At 40.7% G+C, this 26463-nt stretch overlaps 1 protein-coding gene across 2 annotated transcripts in view; it reads left to right on the top strand.

The window, feature by feature from the left end:
• The first annotated feature begins 16959 nt into the window (after positions 1 to 16959).
• SLC17A5 (solute carrier family 17 member 5) overlaps positions 16960 to 26463 on the top strand; it is a 53309-nt gene continuing 43805 nt past the window's right edge. For both annotated transcript variants that reach the window (XM_016205747.2, XM_016205745.2), the window contains exon 1: positions 16960 to 17112. In XM_016205747.2, coding sequence (XP_016061233.1) covers positions 17019 to 17112 — 94 coding nt within the window. In that variant the 5' untranslated portion in view covers positions 16960 to 17018. The remainder of the gene's footprint in view (positions 17113 to 26463) is intronic.

Here is a 26463-nt window from a genome sequence, read left to right as displayed (position 1 = left end):
ATGGATCTAAACAATGAACATAAATTCATTGTGTAGAGCATCGACCCTACACCTACGGTTGCAGGTTCGATCCCCAGTCAGGGCATATTCAGGACTCAACCAATGAATACATAATTAAGTGGAACAACAAATCAATGTTTCTCTCTCTCTCCCTTTCTCTTTCCCTCTAAAATCAATCAAAAAAATTTGTTTTAAAGATTCTTAGCCCGGCCGGCATGGCTTGGTAGTTGAGCATTGACCCATGAACCAGGAGGTCATAGTTCGATTCCCAGTCAGGGCATATGCCCAGGTTGCAGGCTCGATCCCTAATAGGGAGGAGATCAATGACTCTCTCGTTATGGATGTTTTTATCTCTCCCTCTCCTTTCCTCTCTCTAAAATCAATAAAAACATTTTTAAAAGATTCTTATTAAAATAATAATAATAATACAGGAACCAATTTAGACCTATTAGGATGGCTGTCATTTTTTTTAAAAAAGCATAAAATAAGTGTTGTAGAGAGTGTGGAAAAATGAAACCCTTATGTATTGCTGGTAGGAATGTTAAATGATGCAGCCACTGTGGAAAACAGTATGGCAGTTCCTCAAAAAATTAAACATAGAACTACCATATGATCCAGCAACTCCACTTCCGGATATATACCCAACAGAATTAAAAGCAGCGACTCAAATAGATATTTTTACACTCATGTTCATAAAAACATTATTCAGCCAAAAGGTGAAAGTAACCTAAGTGTCCCTTGACAGATGAGTGGATAAACAAAATGTGGCCTATACATGCAATGGGATATTAATCAGCCTTAAAAAGGAAAGAAATTTTGACACATGCTATAATGTTTGAACCTTGAAGACATTATGCTAAGTAAAATAAGCGAGTCACAAAAGGGCAAATATTGTATGATTCCATTTATACGAGGTACTTAGAGTAGTCAGATTCATAGAGGTAGAAAGTGCCTTTTAGTGGTGGTTCCCAGGGGCTGGGGAGAAACTTGACTAGAGTTACTGTTTAATGAGTAGGGAGTTTCATTTTGGGAAGATTAAAAAGTTCTCTGGATGATAGTGATGGTTGCACCAGAATGAGAATATATTTAATTCCACAGAACTGTACACTTAAAAGTGGTTAAAATAGTAAATTTTATGTTCTGTATCTTTTACTATTAATAATAATAATAATAATAATGCAGGAGGGGACAAGCATGTGGGGCAGAGATGGACTTACATGGCTGTGGTTTGATGACTGTTGAAGCTGGGTGATGGGGGTACATGGGGATTCATTGTACTCTTCTCTCTACTTCTCTATATAGTTGAAATGCTCCATAACAAAAATATTTTTGTACCAAAACAAGATTTATACAAAGATACAGGAAAATTCAGTTTAAAAGAAAAAAAGAAAAACTAAAACAGAAAAATGGCTAATAATACCAGAAAAATGTTATCACAGAGACGATGACAATTATAACCAAAAATTTTGTCCGGAATTACCACAGCCGCAGAAAGATATCTAGTTAGGACCTTAATGAAGAGGTGGAGAGCCGATGGAAAAGATAAGTCTTGAGCTAGAAATGCCAAAAAAGAAAATTCTCAGTTTAAAAGGGCTTCCTCTGGAAACAGGCCATTGAAGGTGAAGGGGACTGCTGGTGTTTCTTTTGGTTTTCTAAGTCTTGTAGAATTACTTGAGTCTTTAAACTGTGTTTATATGGAATTTTTTAAGCACTAAATTTAAATTTCAAATGTGTGTTTTTTAAAGGAGGCAGAGCCAAGACTGTGTGTCAAGATTTCAAAACCCGGCCAACATTATGTAGACACCAACAGTTAATTGTCACATTGACCTAATACTTTTGCTTTGCTCTGTCACCCGCATTTTAACTTCATGGTTTCTCTTTTCATTGTTCACTTTTGGTTTGGGGGCACCTGTGGAGCCCCTACTTGCCTTAGAAATGAGCGCTGTAGATTCTACTGCCTCCCTCTGCCATATATTCCTTTGTCGAGAGAGGCTGGAAAGCTAAAGTATGCCTTTCCAGGCTCAATCCAGCGAGATGTGGCGATGTGATATAACTGCACAATGAGACTGCAGGGAGAGCATTCTCTCCCTAAATAAAAAGGCAACACCTCCAGAGGGAGGGCCCTTGGCTCTTCCACTTCCATTTTGCCCAACACAGGCATCAGACCTTGCAGCTCAAGGTGAAAGCCCCAGAGGAATGCAGAATAGAAAGAAAGGTTGAGAGCACCTGAGGTCCCTGAGTGCACAAGCAAGCAGCTCTAGCAGCCCGGGGCTGCTCCAGGTGCCTGCCTTCCCCACTGACCCACCTCCTTGTTGGGAGGGAACTCCTGAGTCAGTGCCAGGCTCTACCCTGGGAGAAGCCTGGCAAGTTACTGTTCCCTCAAAGCTGTCTACTGCCACTTCCCTCTCACCGCCTACCCAGAACACAAAAGCTGCTCTTTTACATCCTGTCTGCCCCCACAAAATACAACACACCCTTGAGGTCAGTGATTTCCACCAAAGTTAAGCCTTATTGGCACAGAAGGCAATTTTCCCACCCATTCTTCAATAGATTTTGTTTTTGAGTAACGCATACTCTTCCACTGTCATATTTTGGTCATAAGTATTACCCGGTCAAGCCTCAGGAGCTGTTACAAGAGTATATTTACCTCCAGATGCTAAAATGTGTTTGCTTGTTGAACTTCTATCAAGTTACAGATTTTTGCAAACAGAAATTGTAAAATGAAAAAAGAATAAAAATATACATGTAATTAAATAAATCTGTATATATTTATATACCTGTATAATATATTTAGAATATAAGCCATAATATATTTAGAATATAAGCCAAATAGTCAACGTATAAAAATAAAAAGGACTTGAAACAGAAATAAACAAAATAGAAATGAATCATGAACACACCCAAATCCCTGGGTTGTGGCCCCAGTTTTACTCTCTTTGGTTACCCACCTCTGGACTTCAGACTTAATTCTGATATCGCATCCAACCTGGTTTAATTTCCTTTTCCATGCAATCCCCACTTCAAGACTCACCCTAAGCCTGTGTTCATTCATTCACATTCCGCTCATTCTGGCTTCTGCTCCCCTCCCAGGGTGAGCTCATCCCAGGCACACAGTTGCTTTTCTCAGCTCCTTGCTTTCACAGGAGCCAAATGTACACTTTGGTTCCAGAGGGCCTGTCACCCCACCACCTACTACCAAACTAGTCTTTAGTGTGGTCCCTCAGAGAGAGATGATGCTTTCATCTCTCTAGATATGTTAAGAAATCAGATATTAGTGAGGACTTCATTTCAGGTGCATCTTTCAATTACTGAAATAATTTATTACTGCATACTGCCTTTTTTCTTTTTAATTTTTTCCCCTTTATTTTTTACAATTATAGATCAAGGATCATCAGAATTTTACCTGATGACCATCTTTATCAAGAATTCCTGGGCTTTGCCCTGGCCAGCGTGGGCATTATCCTGTGCACAGAAAGGTTGCTGGTTCGGTTCCCAGTCAGGGCATATGCCCAGGTTTTGGGCTCCATCCCGATGTTTCTCTCCCCCTCTCCCCTTGCTCCCTTTCTCTCTAAAAATCAATTTTTAAAAAAATATATTTAAAAAAAGAAAGAAAGAATTCCTGGTGTTAACCCAGAGGACAGCCTGCCAAGAGAGAAAATAAAGTGACTCAGGTATCCTGTCTCCTCCCCAGAGTCTGAGAGTAACAGAGCTTATAGAAGATGTTGGGGGAAAGGCCACACTCCCTTTTTGCAGGACTAGAGGATGAGCAGGGGTCCTCTTCAAAACAAGGTGGGATTCCTGTGTTTCCCTTTACAGAGATACGATGGCAAAGGAAAGAGAACGAGCGCCACAGGGCTTCTGCGCAAAAGGTGGGCCACCCGCCTCAGCCACGACCTTGCAGGGCCGGGACTGTGCAGCCTTCAGGGAGGGGAGGAGCTGGGACGCTCTGCAGACGGGTGGAGGCCAGGCTCAGCGGGCCCCACCTGAGAGTGCACAAATGAAGTTGGGAAAAGCCTTACTGAGAGGCCTTTGTGGCTTGGGTTTGTCCCTTCGTGTGTTTTTTAACTTCAGGACTGGGAGCTCTATAACAAGTTAAATTCCCCCTTGTTCTCTCCTCCAGTCCTATTCCTCTCCCTCACTAGGTAGTTGATACTGTCTTCCAGAAGCCACCATCGCTGTGATGGAGAAGGCATCCTTCCACTCAGGATTTTTACCAGTAAGGCAGACTGTATCTGCATGTACTCAATGTCATTCTATTTTCATCATCCATAAATTGCTTCATGAGATCTTTCATCCACTTTGTATTAGGTGGTTTTTATTGTTACAGATTCGTAGAAGCTTGACATGTTACAAATTACAAAATGTTGTCTTAACATAAGTTACAAATATCTTCCTCAGTCTCTTGGTTTTGTTTACTCTATCTTTTCGTGGGACAGAAAGTTTTAATTATGATGTGGACAAATTTATCAGACTTTTCCTTAATGAGTTGTGCTTTATGGGTCTTCTGTTTTTAAAAAAACCATCTCTTCCTATTGTGAAGTCATAAAGATATTCTTGTTTTCTTCAAGCCTTCTTAAAGTTTTATGTTTTACATTTAGGTGTTAATCTATTTCAATTTTTCCTTTATGTACAATGTGAGGAAGGTATCTAATTTTCTTTTTCCATATGAATCTGCTGTCCCAACACGTCTTAAATAATGAAGCTTTCTTCCACTGATTTGCAGTGCCAGCTGAGCAGAATTTCTAGTTCTTCAGTATCCTTTCTCCATTTCCTTCTACAGTAACAGAATTTTTATCCAGAAACATGGACATCCAGAGTTAATTGCATTTTCCAGCCTTACTTGCAGCTGGGTGTGGTCATGTTCTGGCCAGTGAGTTGTTAGTAAAGGTAGTGTGTGCACCCTTCAGGAAATGTCCCCAAAGGGAAGAGACATGCCTTTTCCCATTCTTAGCCTCTTTCCTTCTGGTGGAACACAGACATGTTGGCTAGCACTGGAGAGGCCATCCTGAGCCCTTAGCTGAGTTTAAAAAAGTAGGCCATGCACAGTTGTACAAGGAGATAGAAGTCTAGGTCCCTGAGTTCCTCTGGACTAATAGGTGAGAGAGAAATAAACATCTATCTTGTTTAAGCCATCGCTATTCTGCGTTGTCACTCACTGAAATTCTAATACATATCACATTTATATCAATTTGCCATAAATGCCTCAGTCTATTTGTGAGTTCTCATTTCTCTTCTATTGATTTGTCTATCTTAGCCAGGCACCATATGCTTTAATTAAAACAGTTTTGTATCATTTTGACATCTAATAGGTAAAGTGCTTCTCCTAGTTCCTTTTCAGAATTGTTTTTGGCTGTTCTTTGACTATTTAACTCTTCCATATGAACTTTAGAATTTGTCTAGTTTCAGGGGGGAAAGCATGATGGCATTTTTGTTTTCATTTCATTTAACTTATAGATTAATATAGGGAGCATCAAAACCTTTATGAAATTGAATGTTTCCATACATGGGCATGGCATGTTTTAGGTTCCACAATAACATTCTGTACTTTTTCTCCATAAAGATCTGCATGTCCTTTGTCAGATCTATAGTCCTTGCTGTTCTTATAAATGCTATTTTTATTGCATTACCTAATGGATTACGGATGGTATAAAAGATACCATTAATTTTTGTATATTCATCTTGTATTCAGCAACCCTGCTAAACTCTTTTTGGTTCTGAGAGTTTGTCTGTAGGGTCTCTTGAATTTTCTGTTAATTAGTTTCCATTAAGAAAACAAAAGTAAAGTTGAACTGACTTGATGGTGACAGCACCAAGAGTCTTGAAACAGAAGAAGAGTAGTACAGGTGAGAAGTCTGGGTGCTAGTAGTAGAGCCTAATCAGTAACATGGTGACAGGACTTACAAGGCAGAGTTGGAATTCTGCACAAGGATATAAGCTAGCACACCTCAGGGAGATATACTAGCATGGAGCATGGAGTCAGAGGTAGGGCCATGAAACAAGAGCTGGGTGGAGCGAGGGAGCATAGTGTTGGGTCTGGGAAAATTCAAGCATCAGCGGCAGTAACTGAACCAAACAACATCACTCCCCTAGAGATCATTTAAGGCAGATCAGTTTGAGCCAAAAATAGATTTTGTCCAGTCTGAAGAAATATGGGAGCAAAAGTTGTTTTATCTTAGCTGAGACACTGGATGCCACTATTGGAGTCAATATCACTGCAAAGCGGGAAAGAGTATGGTGAAAGAGGAAAGAACTGGGTCCCAACTAGAGATGGACCACTGGAAGCCAATTTAGACTGAAACCTTTTAACTTCTCATAAACACTGAAAAGGGAGGTAATGGGGGGGGGGGGGCACTGCAGTATCTTTCCAGGGACTTGAGTTAATAAACCCTTCTTTACAATTCCTATCACCACTCCCGCGGTTTTAAAATTTTCATTACAGGGCTCTATGAGTTTTCCAAAAGGACTAAAATTTTTAGACTCTTACTCCTATGAGTTCTAGATGTCTATCTAGGGGGCCCTGGGATCTTATTAAGATAGTGAGGAAATAGCCCTACTATCTGAGATAGCATTCTTAGTCTTTTGTGTTTGAAGGTCTAAAAGCAGAAATGGGGAGGAATGGTAATTGGGGCTATAGGTCCATAGGTGACAGATGCTAGATTCATCCGGCTCGCATTGTGAACCCAGGAAACGCCTGCTGCAAATGGTTTTATCATTACGCTTGTGGGTGCTGCCATTCTGCACCAGCCTGCCACCTGGTGGTCACAGCAATTGTTGCAATATGTTGCTTGGAGTCACCACATGATCCACACCCTGTCATGTGCCACTTAAGGAACGTTCTGAGAAACCCATGGTTAGGCGATTTCATCCTTGTATGAACACCATAGAGTGTATTTACACAAACCTAGATAGTACTGTGGTAGGCAGTTAGACAGACATGAGCAGAGCAAGGATGATGGGCCAGGGATAGTAGGTCACTAGGGTGGAAAGCCCTGGATGCCTAGCAAAGGATAATTGTAGGGTGGGACTTCATCCCCAGGGTGACCTTTCCGCCCCTAGCATATCGTTGGTCACACGGTTTGACCTTCTTCTCCCCCCCCCCCCCCCCGTTATCTTTCATCCTTAGAGATAACATCTAGGCTCAATTGTACTTCAGCTCCAAGCCCAGAAAAGCAGCAAAACCAAACAAGCAACACCACAGCCAAGGCTGACCTCAGGACCAGCTGCATTGAATCAATCAGTAGAGACCCCCGATCCTGAAAGGACACACCTGGAAAGCTAATGGGTAGTCTATTGAACTCTTCCCCTGGGACCTCCCCTAAAATCTCTACCCTTAAAATCTTTAGGACATAGGACCCAGCTGCTCTCCCTCCCGGGAGCATGCCCTTGAATTTCCTTTCCCCCTATTAGAATGACTGACCCCCAAACACTCCAGAGGATGTAGGGCAACAAGAACTCTCATTCATTGCTGGTGGGAATGTAATATGGTACAGCCATTTTAGAAGACAATTCGTTTGTTTCTTACAAAATTAAACAGCCTCTTACCATGTGATCCAATGTCGTACTCCCAGGTATTTACCCAAATGAGTTGAAGACTTATGTCCACACAAAAACCTGTGCACAAATGTTCATAACAGCTTTATTCATAATTGCCAAAACCTGGAAGCAACCAAGATGTCCTTCAGTAGGTAAATGTATAAATAGTCATAAACCCATGCAATAGAATAATATTCAACCACAAAAGAATGAGTTATGAAGCCACCCAAAAACACAAAGGAAACTTAATACTTTTTTAAAAAACCAAAAAACTGTGTTTTTATTGACTTCAGAAAGAGAGGGAGAGGGGGAGAGAGAAACATCAATCAATTGCCTCCTGTACTGGGGATCAAACCCTGGCACGTGCCCTGACCAGGAATTGTACCAGCAACCTTTCAGTGCATAGGTTGGTGTAGCTCAACCAGCTAAGCTACACCAGCCAGGATTTAAATGCTTATTGTTAAGAGAAGGAAGTCAGTGTGAAAAGCTACATACTATATAACTTCAAATATATGGCATTCTGGAAAAGGCAAAACTATAGAGACCGTAAAAAGGCCATTGTTTGCCAGGGTGGGAGGAAGAGATAGGTGGAGTATGTGGGATTTTTAGGGCAGAGAAACTATTCTGCATGATACTGTAATTTTGGGTACATGGCATCATGCTTTTGGCAAAACCCATAGAGCTGTACAGTATAAAGAGTGTAATGTAAGCTATGGACTTTAGTTGTTAGAAATATATCAATATTGGTTCATCAGTTATAACAAATGTACCACACCGATGCACCAATGCAAGATGTTAATAACGTGGGACACTGGGGGGGGGGGGGGGGGGGGGGGGCGCGGCAGATAAGATGGGAACTGTCTATACTTTCTATTCAATTTTTCTGTAAACCTAAAACTGCTCTAGGAAATAAGATCTATTAATGTTTTTTAAAAAGAGAGACAGCCCTGGCAGGTGTTGCTCAGTGGTTAGAGCATTGGCCTGCACACTAATTCCCAGTCAAGGGCATGTACATGGGTTGCAGGTTCACTCCCCACCCCTGATGGAGGTGCATGCAGGAGTCAACCAGTAAATGTGTCTCTCTCACATTAATGTTTCTCTCTCTCTCTTTCCCTCCTTCTCTTTCTCTCCCCCCCCCCTTTCCAGTCTCTCTGAAAAGCAATGGAAAAAAATATCCTCAAGTGAGGATTAACAAAAAGAAAAAAAGTGACAATTAGAGACATATCAACCAATTTAGATTGAGCCTATTTGGGGTCCTGATTCTAACAAATTAGCTGTAAAAAGATATATTTGAGACAACTGGGGAAATCTGAATATGGATGAATAATAGGTAATATTGGAGAATTATTGTGCAACTTGTTTGGTTTGATAATGGCATCATTATTTTTTAAGCCCTTACCTGAAATGTATGAAATGATGTCTGGAATTTGCTATAACATAGTCCAGTGGTGGTTGTGGCAGAAGGGGGAACCATATAGAATGGGAGGTGGGTGAAACAAATTTGGCAAAATATTGATAATCATCAGGGTCAAGTAAACAGTCAACAGTGCTTTATTATTCTATTCACTCTACTTTATGCACGTTTGAAATTTTTCATAATGAAAAGTTTTTTCTAAGGCATGTGCTTTGAAATGTTTCTAAAGGATTGTGCTGATCTGTTTCCCTCGTGACTAAAAGCCATAAGAAACTGGATCAGAACACAGTTTAGGTTTTCAGGTAGGACCACCTGTTGCACAGCAATGAAGGGGACAGTGTGGGGAATGACTGGATTTTAACTGGGTAATAACTAGAATTTTTTTTTTTTAATGTTGTACTGGCAATCTGATCCAAAAGTAGGGTAATTTCCTTAAATCTGCATCATAGCATTCAATTTACAAATCCCCTAAGAAATCAGAAAAACAGTCAACAGTGAGAAACAATGACTCTGAGACACAACTGAAGCTATCACTGAAAGTCTCTCCCAAGATTTGCAAAGGTATGACAGCTATAACTTCCTTACACCTTCATAATAGCATTCAACTTATTCATTTCTTTCCCCAAGTAATCAGAAAACATCAACAAGGAGACACGATGAAAGTTATCAGAAGTAGTGAGGCCAGCAGAGCCTACCCCAGTCCAAATGGGCACCACTTTTGGACAGCCCTGTAAGTATATGGACTGGGACTGAGTTTTGTTTTCCAGAACTCAGGCCATTTGGCACTTTTCCCAGGCCATTTGGAACTTTTTAGGACAAAGTGTCATCTTAAGCTTTTTTATCCTTGTTTTTTGGCATGCCGTGCCTACCTGCCTTCTAACCCTCTTGGGGTCCCCATTTACAACCCTTTGCCAGGCCCTTGGACTTGATAGGATCTGGCCTCCTTAGTTCTAACTCTATGCACTCTCCAGCATACCAATTAGCTCTCCTCTTCAAACTCTTCTCGTTGATGGTGGGTTTAGATGGCGGACCAGCACTTAAGCCAAGCAAAGTTTAGCACTCTATGAATGAGGAATTACATAGGTGACCTACTGGAAGGCAGCAAGGAAAGAAGGTGGGGTTTGAAATAAGACAAACACACACTTTCGAATCCTTGTGCTTAATCAAGTTACTCTGGGCTCAGGTTTCCTTAGCTATAAAATGAGAATAATTATACCTAGACCTGTAGATGCTTTGAGAATTAAATAATGTGTGTTTACCATGGCATCCGACACATAACAGGTTCTGCGTCCAATGTGTCCTACTGCATTGGACAAAGTGATGGTGGGTGGGTTTTTACCACGAGGTAATAGCTTGCAGGCACTGTCGGCAGAGAGTTATTTTAAGAAGTTAATAACCTTCATTCCTGGCCCTCCTGTGATCACCTCTTCTGCTTCAGGTAAAAGTCCTCCCCACCTTGTAGTTCCCATAAAAGACAGCTTTTTCCTTAACAGCTCACTGATGTTCTTTTCCATGAAAAGGTTGTATGGCGTCCGCCTCTGTTAACATCACTGTAGCTAAGCTTAGCTATATGAGAGACAATAATGTGATGATAAAGCAATAGACAACTAGGGATTTTTTTCAAACAAATTAATGAAAAAGAGAATGAAAACTTTAACAGACTAAATACCTTTTTTTCCAATTTCTATCCCTCGGAATACTTTTAGAACTTTCCTCCTAAAACTCTCTCAAAGGCCAAATTCTTAAATCTCTCTTTCACACAATCTCATTATTTTATTGCCACATTTTGTAAGTTAAAACTGAGACCTAGTTTAAGTACTTTCCTTTATATGTAATAATGTCACTACATGGCATCATTAGTTGTGTATCTTGCTGTTGGTTTCTCTTTGGGGTTGGGGGCTGTTGATGAATCACATTCTGCAGATTGAGTTTTGTTGTTGGGTTTTTGTTCTTTGGTGTTTGTTTGTTTGTAGACAGACAAAAAGGGGTCTATTGATGGTGATTGGAATCATCTCACCAACTGCTGTGACCAGTTCTGATGGAATGTTTAAAAATAGAAAGGAATACAGCCACGGCTCAGTTGGTTGGAGCATCATCTAGTGCTCCAAAAGACTGCGGTTCGATTCCCAGTCAGGGCACATACCTAGGTTGCAGGTTTGATCCCTGGTTGGGATGGGTATGGGAGGAAAATGATTGCTGTATCTTTTACATTGATGTTTCTCTCTCTCCCTCCCTTCCTTTCTCTAAAAACAACAAAAAAATCAATAAAAAAATAAAAGAAGAAAGGCCCCGGCCGGCATGCTCAGTGGTTAGAGTGTCGGCCCATGCACCGAAGGGTGGGGGTTCAATTCCCGGACAAGGGCATATACCTGGGTTGCAGGTTTGATCCCCAGTCCCAATTGGGGCACGTACAGGAGGCAGCCAATTAATGTGTCTCTCTCACATCAATGTTTGTCTCTCTCTCTCTCCCCCTTCCCTCCCTCACTTCCACTCTCTCTAAAAATCAATGGAAAAATATTCTCAGGTGAGGATTAACAACAACAAAAATAGAAAGGAATAAATTTCAATATTCCGATTTATTTTCATTGTAACTAATGATTTATAAGATTGGTAACATTGCAATTTTCATTCTAGAGGACCTCAAAAAGAGAACCTAAACATAACTTTTCTTTTTACTTAAACTACTGGGAGAGAAAACCAGTGTAAATGTGCCCTATTAAAAGAATACCTAAAAATGAAAATTAAGCTATCCCTCTACAATAGGATTAATAATACCTTCTCTAAAAAATCACAAACTCTCATGTGTCATCTTAAATATGGTTGAATTTATATAAAGCTTTAAGAATACATCTATTGAGGAAATAAGGTGTCACTGAATTAATCGTCAGGTTATCATGATGCTGTAGCACTTTTTAATATCAAGATTCCATTGATCTCATTATGTTTTCTGTTATAAAATAACAATTTGTTCTGAGCCAGTATATCTTCCGTTTGTCAGAAAATATGAATGTATATGTAGAGAAAATTCTGGCCTAAAAGGATTTTCAGGAAGGGCTGACTCAACAGCACTGTAGTTTCTCATATTAGAGTCGATTTGGACCTTAATCGTCTAATCTGTGTGAGTCATTCAGTTCTGAGTTACTTTGCACGCACTTTTCGCTTATTTCTGAAGGTCATTTTGTGTCTTGTGTTTCTTGTGTGATTTTCACAGCTGATTTGCTATCTGCTCCACTAATATTTCACAACATTTGCAAAAAAAATGATTTGTTTTAAACACCCTGAAGTTGAAGAGATAAAACTATGACATCTTAAATTTTTCAGTGTATTCAAATTTTACATATCCATCTCTTCCAGGCTTTACACAGAGGCAACATTACTTATATCTTTTTTTAATGTGGCTGTTTTTCAGCTCCCTTATAACAAGTAAATAAAAGAAAATTGGTCTGGCTGGGTAGCTCAGCTGGGTTGAGTGTTATCCCGATATGCCAAGGTTACAGGTTCAATCCCCAGTCAGGGCACGTACAAAAATCAACCAATGATTGAATACATAAGTAGAACAACAAATCGATGTTTCCCTCTCTCCCTTCCTCCCTCTATAAAATCAATCAGTAAAATTTTTTTTAAAAGAAAATTGACCAAAAAAAGAAATATCATTTGTAATCAGTAACTGACTACAAATATTATATACTTATCATTGAAATGACTTCCAAGACTAAACAGAATTGTACTCAAAAGTTTTAAGATGCAATTGAGGAAACTTAAACTTTACTATTAAAATATTGAGAGCATATAAACATGACAGAAAACTGTGCACATTTACCTATCTTATTTTGTTTATATTTTGATCACTGAGAACATCTGACAGTACAGCTGCCTGAAGGAAATAGGATATGGGAAAGTATATCTAGACTATCCATTTTTGAAATTCCTTCCTAAAATATTATCGCTCTTTCTCTGGAATACATTAATCAGATATCACTTGCTCTCTAGAAAATATAAATAAAAAACATTTCCATATGTCCTCTAGCTTTCATAATTGTCAGAGAAATATTTATACTTCCCTTGCACAGTAGTTAAGAAATATTTCCTTAGAAGTGCATTTTACTTATAAATTCCTTGATGATAGAAACCATGTTTATGCATTGTGATTCTCAGAGCAACCAGAACAGGGCCTCACACATAAAATAAGGCTCCATAAATATTTCTTAAGCTGTTCTGTTTAGAGCTGGGAATGGAAGATAATTACAGTAAGTCAAGGTTCCTGTTCTCAAGGAAAGACTCATAAACTATTAAACTGTCTTGGGTAACTGTGCTGTCCAATATGGTAGCCCAAGAACCTTGAAATGTGGCTGTTCCTAATGAAGATGTGCTGTAAGTATAAAATACACGCAAGGTTTCAAAGATTTAATACCAAAAAAAGAATGCAACATATCTCATGAAGAGTTTTATATTGATTAGGTGTTGAATTAATAAAAGACTTTAAAATTTCTGTTTAATTTATTGGTTGGAGAGAGAGACAGGGACAGAGACAGAGACAGACATTGATTTAGGCATTCCACTTATTTACGCATTCCTTGGTTGCTTCTTATATGTGCCCTGACCAGAAGTTGAATCTGCAACCTTGGCATATCTGGATGATGCTCTAACCAACTGAGCTACCCAGCCAGGGATAATAAAATATTTTATATGTCAGGTTATATAATGTATATTAAAAAATTCATTTCACCTTTTTTTGGGGGGGTTAAGTTTTTGATGTGGCTACTAGAAAATTTAAAATTACATATGTGGCCTGCATCATATTTCTATTCAACAGCACTGGTTTAGAATGTTGGTAAAGGAAGAAATTGCCAACCGAAGAACAAATAACATCAACAATAATCTTTTACAGTAGTGAGCAGTCAGGAAGTAAATGCCAGATATAAGGAAGAAAATGGTGTTATCATATACTTTTTAAAAAATCCTCTTGGGAAGATTATAAAAAAAAAAAGAAAGTACCTCTCCTCTGAGCCTAGAATCAATGATAATGCTGTAGCAAGAAGTACATCAGGCGCCCATCTTGGTTCCTAATATCATTCACCTTGAACAAAAGGCAGGAGCAGAGATTATATAGGATGAACCTGGAATATCTTAATATACCATATAGTAAGGTAGTGCTCAAAAAGCACAATAGGGGTATGTAAAAGGGACACAGAAGTCAGCTGAAAGAGCTCACAATCACCAAAGCTGGAACAATTTGAGCAAGAAAATAACATAGTGTTGGATTATAACCCAAAGTATAATATAAATAAGCATGAGTCCATACCAATATTAATAAATGATTGAATAAATAAATGGGAGAGAAAAGACAAGTCCCCCTATGAAAGAATGCTGCCCCTCAAAGAGGTGAAGCATAACTCCCTACCCCTTAAGTAGAGGCTGTACATACTCACTTCATTCCAAAGAGAAAAATATGGAAAGGAAGGGAAAGAAAACAGTAACTTTATAGGGGGAGGAACCTGACATACACTATCTCAGGCATGTGATGAAGTTTAATGTCACCAGTGATAACCATCAGTGATAAGTCATACGGACTGCACATTCTCTTGCAATTATATAATGAGAATACCACCTCTGCAGTCTCCAACACATAACCCCAGTCTAATTATAATAAAAACATCAAACAAACCCAAACTGAGAGACTTTCTACAAAACCTACCAGTACTGTACAAAATTGTCAAGGTCAACAAAATAGGGAAAGTCTGAGAAACTATCACAGAGGAGCCTGAGGAGACACAAATGCTAAATGTAATGTAACATCCTAGATGGGACCCTAGGACAGAAAAAAAAAATAAGTAAAAACTAAAGAAATCTGCCCTAGCTGGGTTTGCTCAGTGGTTAGAGCATCAGTCTGTGGACTGAAGGGTCCCAGATTCAATTCCAGCCAAGAGCACGTACCTTGGTTGCAGGCTTGATCCCCAGCCCGGGTAGGGGCTCATGCAGGAGGCAATCAGTCGGTGTGTCTCTCTCACATTGATGTTTCTCTCTCCCATTCTCTCTGAAAAGCAATGGAAAAAATATCCTCGCATGAGGATTAAAAAAAAAACTATACAAATCTAAATAAAGTATGAACTGCAGTTAATAATAACCTATCAATATATGCTAATCAGTTGTGACCAATAGTAATGTAAGATCTTAACAGATCAGACTAGGCAAAGGGTATGGAGAACTCTCTATGCTATCTCTGCAACTTTTCTATAAACCTAAAACATCTAAAATAAAAAGTGTATATTTTTTAATATTTTATTGATTTCAGAGAGAGGAAGGGAGAGGGAGAGAGAGAAACATCAATGATGACAGAGTCACTGATCGACTGCCTCCTGCATGCCCCCTACTGGGGATTGAGCCCCCAACCTGGGCATGTACCCTGACTGGGAATCCAACCACGATCTCCTGGATCCTAGGTCAGTGCTCAACTGCTGAGTCACATGGCCGGGCAAAAAGTTTATTTTTAAAAAAGGATCTTCTCTGGTTTGAAATCTTTCAGATCTCTTGGAATCTTTCTTTATTCTCTGGTCCAAGTCCTCTATAACCTAGTTATTCAAAGTGTGGTCATGTGTGAACAATACAGAATCTCAGGCCCACCCCAGATATACCAGTCAGGGTTTCTAGAGAAACAGAACCTATTCGATGTAGGTGTGTGAAAAGTTGTTATAAGGAATTGGCTCATGCAATTATGAAGCCTGCCAAATCCAAATCTACAATGTGGGCCAGCAGCTTGGAACTCAAGAAGAGCCCCTGGTGCAAATGACATCTGAAAATAGTCTGCTTAGAGAATGCCCCCTTGCTCAGGGCATTGGCCTTTTTCTTCTGTCCAGGCCTTCGACTGAATAAAGTCTACCCAAATTAAGGAAAGCAATCTGCTGTACCCAGAACTCACCAATTTAAATCCAAAAGCACCCTCCAAGTTGACATAAAATTCACTGTCACACCAGACCTGATAAATCTGAATCTGCGTTCTAAAAGGATCTGCCAGGTGATTTCACGCACGTTCAAGTTGAGCAGAGTTTAAAATCTCCTTGGTAATTTCAGTAACTCAGAAACAAGGCCTGATTTGTCGTTTTAACTTGATAACTTTCCTAGCATTTACTGATGGGGAGATTAGGGATACCTTCAGAAATCCCAGCCCTCCTTTTGGGGGGGGGGGGTGACTCTCCCATTTGTTCCCCACGTGGCCCGCCCCAAACCTCCGACCTGCCTTATTGAATTATTGGCTTGTGAGTCTTCCCGGGCCACAGTGAACTCCCCGGGGGCATCTGCCACGTGCTTTTTCCTTTTACTTCCATATCTTTATTATGCACAATAACTGATGAGCTGAAGCCTTTGGTCAGCACAGAGGGCCCCCCCCCGTGCCCCCCACGCCAGCCGGTCCTTTCCCCTAGTTCCTCTTTCTGAGTCAGCAATTACCCCGAGGCACCGTTTCCAACATTAGACCTGTGGGGACATCACACACATCAGAGGATTCTTCTATAGGTGGCGTCACATGCAACTGCCGATATTGGGTTATTCTGACCTACAAAATCGGCAATTTCATGGGACCCAACAGCATGTTTCCATTTACTGTTTTTCCTTCCCAAAAGCTATTTCGGGGGCAATGTGCGATCACCGGTAGCTAGCGCCAGGGTTGCTAAGATTCACGGCAATTTACCACCGATACATGAAAGTCACCACCCGCCTCCCAAGTTCGACCCAAACCCCCTCCTTAATCACGCGCCCCTCGAGCGCCCTCGGCCCGCCTCCAGGCGCCCCCGCATCAGCGGTCGGGGGCACCCTGGGCTCCCCGGTGAGCGCGGACTAGAGCATTGTTCGTCAGCACCCGCGGGCCGCGGACGGCCGGGGACCACGCCCACCGCGCCAGAACTCCCAGAATTCCGCCGTCCGCGTTCCAGAAGCGCCCACAGCTAAGATGGCGGCGGGGGCGGAGTCAGCGGGGCAGAGAGGCGTCGCCCGGCCGGGGGCGGCCCTGGGGCTACGGCTGTCCGGCCGGAGTGTTCCTCTGAGCCGGTAAATCGCATACCTGTTCCCAGGAGGCGTCATGAAGTCTCCGGTTCCGGACCAGTCCCCAACTGATGGCGAGAAGGTCTCAGACAGTACACCGCTCCTGCCGGGCTCCCCGCAGGCGGAAGCCGGTGAGCGGCGGAGCGATCCGGGGGCTTCGGGAGGGCGGCTGTCCCGGTGGAAGGGCGGCTGTCCCGGTGGCAGGGCGGCTGTCCCGGAGCCGGGGTGGCCGGACTACCCGCGCCCCCCGGCCTATGGGGCCAGAGCTGCTTAGACCGAGGGTCGGGCGGGGCTTGAGGAGCGAAGGCGCGAGAAGAATCGAGGAAAGAGGCCATTGAGGGCCCCACCGAGCCCCCGCAGCTCCGGTGCCCAGACGCCGCGCCGGGACCCCGAGGGCGGGTGAGGACCGCGAGGCCAGGCTCGGCCGGGGACACGGGTGGGACCTCGGCAAGTGCAGCCCCGCGGGGCCTGGACGGGGAACTGCTGGGTGCCGCTGGCACTGGGCTCCTGGCGATTTTCGGTAGTATCGAGCGGGAGACCCCATGGGAGAAAGATCTGGGGGAGAATCTATAAATCAATGAAATCAATAGGCAAAGGGCCGGACGGAGTGCCGCGAGTAAGAGCGAACTGGGGCAGAAACCTGCAAATGGACCGGCTGGACAGAGCCGCTGGCTCCTCCTCCCTGTCACCTCCGGGTTTCTGCAGCTGCGTGTCCGCCGGCTTGTGATCTGGTAGCTCCTTGGATAAGGATGGGAGACAAAAAAAGGGCTGAGGTTTACATTCGTGAGTATGCGGATGGAAATTATTGCATAACCAGCGAGTATCTTGAAATTGTGCAGTAAGAGATTAAAAGTGCTGCGCACTGTTTTTTACGTCGTGTGACTTAAGTTAGGAAACAGTTTGGTTATCCTCAGGATATATCTATAAAGTTCTAAGGTGACTTGCCAAAGGTCTTGCCACAAATAGAAAAGGGGGTAATGCATCCTCCCTGAGTGGGGGGAAATTGAAATATTTTGTTACTTGATATTTTTGTAATGTAACTTCTTTAAAAGTAATTAAAACTAAACAAAACGGTGCGTGCATTCTGTAGTTGCAAAGATGTGGGCATAAAAACCAGAGTTGAATTAGGAATTTGACTTTTCCTGACCAAGAACAGTATAGTCCTTTGGTGTCTTTTTTTATTTAACATTACCAGATGGCAGCAATAGAGGTGGCAAATTATAGCTCCACCTGGCAGCTGGGAGCTTGTTTTGGTGGACGCTCATGTAAATACTGTACCACGGTGATGTTTTACCTGGGAGTTGGACTTAGTTCCATAAACTGAACATTTTCTATGGCATACAGTGTTAGATTTCTATAGTTTTCTTCTGTAAAATAATCTAGTATGGAAATACAGAAACAAATGTCATAATAAAGATATTCCCTAGAGACTACTAAAGTCTGTTGCAATTTGGGGGGAGATGTGTGTGTGTGTGCATATTATATACATATAATTTTAGCTCAAATATTAAACATCATTAGTTGTCAAGAAAATGCAGATTAAAACCACAATGAGTTGTGTCACCCACTAGAATGGCTAAAATTTAAAAGGCTGAAGATACCAAGTGTATGAAGATATGGAGGATAGAAAGATATGGAAAAATTAGACCTCTCATTTTGCTGGTAAGAGTGTAAAATGGTACAACTACTTTGGAAACTGGCAATTTAAACATACATTACCATAATATAGCAGTTTTATTTATAATAAAAAGAAAAGCTGGCAATAACCTAGGTATCCATCAACAGGTGAATATATAAACAAATGGTGGTATGTCCATACAGTGAAATACTACTCAGTAATAAAAAGAAACTACTGATACACATGCTAAACAATAACCTTCCAGGCCAAAAGTTTTTCTGAAGGGTTTATTGAGCAATATGCTAGCCGGGAAAAGGACCAGGTCCTGGGACATACAGTCTAAACCATCAGCAACAGGGCTAGATGGAAAGGACAGACATGTCCCATCCTGGCATTGACAGGGCTCCTTTGTGCAGTGAGTCTGGGGAAGAAAGATGTAAGTTGTTTTGAAAGAATTTACGTTGGCTGTAGATAAAGGGGTGGGGGAGGGGGGTGAAGCAGGACTAGTTTGGGGATAGGTATATAGTCCATGAGGAAGAAGTATTTACTGCTTTTGGATTGGGTGTGGGCAACAGTCCAGAAAGTTTATGCATAAGCAGGATCCACATTATCTGGTGGTGGACTATCTTTTTAGATAAGAGATGAAATAGCCACATAGAAGTTGATTCATAGTTTCAAATACATTTAGGAATATGTACAGCCTTTTGTTGGTATCTTGCCCTCAATTCTATTAACTGATTAGCCTCCCTTGTCTCCTCCAGCCTAGTGTAATTTAGGGCACCTCAGAATTTTTCTCTTGTCACACATAACAATCTGGACAAATCTCAAAAACACTGAACAAGAGAAGCTACCATATTAACGTATACGTCCATCAGCATGAAGTTCTGGAACAAGCAAAACTAATCTGTAATATCAGAAAGTAGATCAGTAGTTGCCTGGAGGCTATAGGAAGAAAGGAACTGATTGCAGAAAGGCACAGGGTACTTCTTGGGGTGATAGAAAAGTTCTACCCTTGCCCGGCCGGCCGTGGCTCAGCAGTTGAGCGTCGACCTAGGATCCAGGCAATCAGGGTTCGATTCCCGGTCAGGGCACATGCCCGGGTTGCGGGCTCGATCAATGACTCTCATCATTGATGTTTCTATCTCTCTCTCTCTCCCTCTCCTTTGCTCTCTCTGAAATCAATAAAGATATATTAAAAAAAAAAAAAAGAAAGAAAAGTTCTACATCTTGATTGGAGTGCACAGATATATACATTTATCAAAACTTACCAAACTGTGTGCTTGAAATTGGTGTATTTTATTTTATGTAAATTATACCTCAGTAAAGTTGGTGGGAAAGGAAAGAAGCTAACTCATAGCATTGCTTTTAAAAACAATCCCAATTTGATTTATGGGTTGAGTGTATAGATCTTAGCCCTGTTCCTCCTGACTTGAGGTGACTGTCTTCATTATGAAAATGTCCCTTTCTAAAAATTTTTATTTATTTATTGATCTGAGAGAGAGATCAATTTGTTGTTCCACTTATTTATGCATTCATTGGTTGATTCTTATATGTGCCCTGATCGGGGATCAAACCCCCAGCCTTGGTGTATCAGGATAATAATCTAACCAACTGAGCTACCCAACCAGGGCCAACAATTTTCCTTCTTATTTTTACTCTTTCCATACCCACTGGAGAGCAAAAATGAAGTAAAAATAGCAGTAACATTTTTTGGCTGTTTAAAATATGGTAAAAGTTTTAGAGAAGAGAAACCTACAGTGATAGGGCATTGCATTAGTCCACAGTATTTTAAATTATGTTCTGTGTCTGGGATGCTGTGGCAGGAGGACAAGGGAGGAGCACCAGGAGAAAAGAGATAGAAGAGGTAAAGATGAATGTAACAACATTATAAGAAACACCAGGGGCCTCCTTTTACTCTCATTCTCAGTGGTACCCCCTGTCCTGGCCTTAGTAGTAATATCTACCATGTACAACCTAATAGAAACAAAATAACCCTTAGTTATATTTTACATTTTAAAAAAATTATTAAAGTTATTGGGGCGACATTAGTTAACAAAATTATATAGGTTTCAAGGGCACAATTCTATAATGCATCATCTGTATAGTGCATTGTATGTTTACCACCCAAAGTCAAATCTCCATTTGTCACCATATATTTGACCCCCTTTACGCTTTACTGCCTCCCCAATCTCCCTTTCCGTCTGGTAACCATCATACTATGATGTCTATGAGTTTTTGTTTGTTTGTCTTATTTGTTCATATGTTACTTTCAGTTTTGTATCTTACATGTGAGTGAAATCATATGGTTCTTGAATTTTTTCATCTGACTTCACTTAGCATAATATTCTCAAGATCCATCCATTTGTCGCAAATGGCAGTAATTTGCCCTTTCTTATGGCTGAGTAGTATTCCATTGTATATGTACATCTTCTTTATCCAATCATTTATCAAAGGACACTTCAGTTGTTTCCATGTCTTGGCCACTGTGAATAATGCTGCAGTGAACATAGGGGTACATATATCTTTGTGAATAAATGTTTTCAAGTTTTTCAGGTAGATCCTCAGAAGATGGAAATTGCATTAAATCTGTATATTGTTGCCTGGCCCGGCGTGGCTCAGCGGTTGAGCGTCGACCTAGGATCCAGGAATTCGGGGTTCGATTTCCAGTCAGGGCACATGCCTGGGTTGCGGGCTGCAGATGATCAATGACTCTCAGCATTGATGTTTCTCTCTCTCTATCCCTCTCCTTTCCTCTCTCTGAAATCAATAAAGATATATTTAAAAAAAAAAAAAAAAAAAAAGAAAGGACTAAAAAAATAAAAAATCTGTATATTGTTTTGGGTAATATGGCCATTATAGCTATGTTGATTCTTCCAATCCATGACCACTTAATATCTTTCCTTTTTTTTTCTTTGTTTTCTTCAGTTTTTTAAAATATGTTTTTATTGATTTCAGAGAGAGGAAGGGAGAGAGAGAGAGATAAAAACATCAATGATGAGAGTCATTGATCAGTTGCCTCCTGCACGCCCCTGACTGGGGATCTAGCCCACAGCCCAGGTATGTGCCCTGGCCGGAAATCGAACCGCGACCTCCTGGTTCATAGGTCGACATTCAACCACTGAGACACACTGGCTGGGCTCTTCAATTTCTTTTAATAATGTCTAGTGGTTTTCAGTGTAAAGATCCTTCATATCCTTTGTTAAGTTTACTGCAATTGAAAAATGAAATTTTTTTATTTCTTTTTTTGAAATTCTATTGTTAGTATATAAGAACACAATGAATTTTTGTATATTTTTAATTAAATTATGTCCTATATATTCATTTTGCACATTAAACAAAGTGTTTTTTAGAAAAAGCTTCCCTGCCCAGCTGGGCATGGCTCAGTAGTTGAGCATTAACGTAGGGATCCAGGAGATTGCAGTTCGATTCCCGGTCAGGGCACATGCCCGGGTTGCAGGTTCAGTCCCCAGTAGCGGCCGTGCAGGAGGCAGCCGATCAATGATACGGTTATTGTGAGGATTAAATAAGCTAATAGCAAGTGCTTAGAATAGAGTTTGGCACATAGTGTTAGTTACTATGTAGTACCATTATCATAATCACCATCATAAAAAAAGGCCATTTGGTTTTTATATTTCTCAGAGAAGCTGAAATCCACAAAATGAGGGCCCCATTCTTCACTGTCATACTCTATAGGAACTTGTGATTTTCTAGCTTAAAATAGTACATGCTGTGCTTTGTTTTCATTGATTTTATTTTGGGGTTTGTTTGGGGTTTTATTGCCTCTACTATTCTGTTGGGGGTGGTTTACTTTCAAGGTTCAGTTACACAGCACTGAGTTTCACAAATATGCTTTGTGTATGAATATAGTCTTAAATATAAGGTATGGTGTGCTGCTAGGGAGCAACCATATTCAGAATGAAGGGAAACTGCTTTGGGTCCTGTTGTGATGATCAGTGTTAATATTAAAGTAACTGAGTCTATTTTGATGAAATTTAATGCTTTTATGTAAGTGGGAATTAATTGGGGAGCTAGGAATGTGTAAGGATTTATCAGGAATTAATTACCCATACAGCAGGATGAGACCAGTTGAACATTACTCTTTTTAAAAGCAAAGCTTATTTTATCATTTAGATAGGAAATCTTTTCTAATGCAACTCCCTGGCCAAGGAGACATGACAGTGTAGCAGCACTGTCTTCTACCAGTGCCTACCCTCATCTGGAAAAAGTCATCTTTGCATAGGTCAGTACCCCTCACCATGGGTTTTCCACCTCAGTCTCAGCCCTTCACTGTTCAGTATTTACATGCTCCTCATCCAGGTCCACACCTCCCCACTGGCAAACCCTTCCACAATGAATATATGCTTGACATTCTCAGGTTTTCACCCATCTTCCCTCACCATCTGTACCTCCTTTCTTCAACAGAAACCTGGCCTTCTTGGCATACCACTCTAACTCTTCACTGCTCTCCCAAGAAATGATAATTTTCTCTTGCCTTGTGTTAATTGATGAGATTGACTCCTCCTTATTCCACATTGATGCTTCTAGACAAGTACACCTCCACTCTCAATGCCTTTGGGCCAGATCGCTTTTCCCCTTCATTGTCGTGTCTTCTACCCACTTCCTGGCACTTTGCTTCGTTCATCAAAGGCTTTACCATCTGACATCCCTCCATCTTCTACACTCTATTACTTGCCATTATCTTGAGTGACTTCTTATCTAACACCATGTCCCCTCAGTTCTCTGGACTTCTACATGTCTAATGACTTCCTTCCCTCCTGTCCTCACAGAGCTTTTATATTCTAGTGTACATTTGCCTAAACCATTAGCCCTCTCCATTTTACTTCCTTCTTGGGTCAGAATCACAGTCCAAAACTATTTTCTTGCCAGTACTCTAAATCACCTTGCCTGATGCATTGTTACCACCTCCATCTCAGTTCCACGTCTTCTTTCCCAGTGCCTACCTCTGAGCATAGGTGCACAATTCTTTAAGGTAATACACTAGGTCAGATTGCTCCCACCTGTTTTGTATGGGTATCTACTCACTTGGCAATCTTGTGTTTCACTGGGAACTTCACATGCTTACTCTCTTCAACTTTTTTTAATACCTGATTTCTCGCAAATGAGAAATAACCTCAATTCCTAACAAATGACTTCAATTTCTACTATCCAGAAAAAGCAATAATAATAATTAATAACAGTTCAGAGTTATTGAAAGCTTATTATGTGCTAAGCACTGTTCTAAGTATTTTACATGTACCAACTCAGTTAATCTTTTTTTAATTTTATTTTTTTATTGATTTTTTAAAAGTTTTTTAATATATCTTTATTGATTTCAGAAAGAGGAAGGGAGCGGGAGAGAGAGATAGAAACATCAATGATGAGAGAGTTGTCATTGATTGGCTGCCTCCTGCACACCCCCAGCTGGGGATCCAGCCCACAACTCAGGCATGGGCCCTGACAGAATCAAATCGTGATCTCTTGGATCCTAGGTCGACCCTCAACCACTGAGCCACACCTGGCCAGGCATATATTTTTATTGATTTTTAGAGAGAGAGGAAGAGAGGAGAGAGAGAGAGAAAACACATAGATGTGAAAGAGAAACATGGATTGGCTGCCTCCTGCAGGCCTCATACTAAGGAACAAGCCCAACACCCGGACATGTGCCCTGACCGGGAATTGAACCAATGACCTTTGGGTGCATGGGATGACATTCAACCAACTGAGTCACACCGGCCAGGGCTCAGTTAATCTTTATAATATCCCTTATATAGCCAAACACACTTTGACTAGTGTAGTGCCTAGCACCTAGTAAGTAATAAATATTAGTTATTACTTTTTGTTATTAAACTCAATACCCACTATCCCATTCACAGTAACTACAGTACCATAGTCCAGCCACGTCAAATTATTTGGAGTTTTCCGCTCTCCCTGTGCTTGCCTTTCTCATTTCCTTACTTCTGTACATACTGCTGTCTTTGCTTGCATTGTTCTACCTGCTCTACCTGTCTGGTGACTTTTTGCTCATTGGTGAAGACTCAGTGCAAATGTACTTTCTCCAAGAGGACTTCCCTGACTTCCATCCCCCACCCCCCACCCCCGCCTACACACACACACAAGCCGACTCTTGTTCCTCTTTACACACATATATTGTAGCACTTTATCTTATTGGTCTTACTTTCTCCAGAGTCAACAGGAAAGGAACTCACGTTTATTGGGTGCCCACTCTACTGCTCTACGATAGTTCATTTAATCACACAAAACCCAGTGAGGTGGGTGGTGGTTGCCTCATTTTAAAGCTGAGAAAACTAAGAATGAAAACTCAAGTAACTTCTCCAAAGATACACAGACAGTGAAAATCGGAACTGAGGTTCATTCCCAAGCCTGCTTCACTCTAAATTAGCCTGTGTTCTTTCAGCTGCACCAACTCCACATTTCCTAAGTTTAAACCATATTTGAGAAGCTGATGTTTGTTTCGATGAGTGCTCTGTTCGATATGCAAGAATGATTTTACTTTGAACTTAATTTCAATGTGGTAGATGCTCAGTGGATGTTGTCTTTTCGTCATGCAAGAGTGCTTTAGTTCGCCCAATTTCAAACATTATCCAAATTCACAGACACATTTTGCTTTATTGCCATACTTTTTTGAAATAAAATTTTTCTGACTGATTTGTAATCACAACCATTTTTATAAAAATAGTAACCATTTATTTTTAATATTTCTTAAAACCTCATAGTCTTATACTTTGTGGCATCTATGTTGGCTTTTTATTTTCTGATTATTCCTTGTCCCAAAAAGCTAAAGTTGCCTGAACCTTAACTTCTAGGTCAGATTTTCAAGTAATACCACTAACAATTTGAAATCATTCACTTCCCAAGCTTTTAGCCTCACATCTTAATCACATGATGAGGTATATCAGAGTCCAAATCAAGCAACATGTGGGGAGAAACTAATAACATACAATAAAATAAGGTAACTGCAAATAAGGATAGAATGGGGTAATAACATTACAAATCAGAGTAGCATAAAATAATTATTTAGAGTAAAAGAATAGCTAATAACTCATTCCTCCCTTTTACTTACTCCCACATCTAATATGTAGGCAAGGCCTGTCAGTTCTGCCTTTAAATTTCTCTCAAATCTGCCCATTTCTCTCCACTGCCTCTGCTTTGCGCTAGTTTGAGCCACCTTCATCTCTTACCTGGAAGACTGCAATCATCCCTTAAGTGATCTTCCTGAGTCTGCGTCCCCTACCACAATTCACACTTTCCTTTGTAATCTCCATGCAACTACCAGAGAAGCTCTTTAAACTGTAAATCACCTCTTGTCACTCCTCTGCTGAAGTAGATAGTGAACTTTGTAAATAGTATGTTGGCAAAGTAGAATGTATATAAATCTGGACTTTTCTTGCTCCAAATTACTCAAAGTAATACATTCTAATAGCCCAAATTTGTCAAGATTATGTGTCCCCATCCAGACTTTTGTGTATTATTGTCCGACACAAAATTGATGATAAAAATGTGCTCTCCTATTAAACATACCTTGCAGTATTCAGGCTGTCCTTAACTAAAATACTGCCCATTTGGTTGGAGCAGAGAGCACATGTGTCTAGATTCCAGTAACAGGGACAACATGAAATGCAGTTCTCACAGGTCTGGATCTAACTATGGCAGTGCTGCCGTAATTCTGATAGCTGTACTTCTGAAAAAGGACTCAGGAATGCCAAATGAAAAGTTCTCTGTTAAAAGATGTAAATCTTGCAAAGAGGAAAAATGATAGCAGTTGTTTAAGTATATGAGGGCTTATGGAAAAGTGAGCTGGACTATAGTATATTAATATATGTCTAAGTATAGTTGTGCCCCGTTC

This window comes from Miniopterus natalensis, chromosome 5 (genome assembly GCF_054644295.1).
Source record: "Miniopterus natalensis isolate mMinNat1 chromosome 5, mMinNat1.hap1, whole genome shotgun sequence".
NCBI lineage: Eukaryota > Metazoa > Chordata > Mammalia > Chiroptera > Miniopteridae > Miniopterus > Miniopterus natalensis.
The sequence above is the reverse complement of the archived record's forward strand: the minus strand, read 5'-3'. Positions and strand labels throughout refer to the sequence as shown.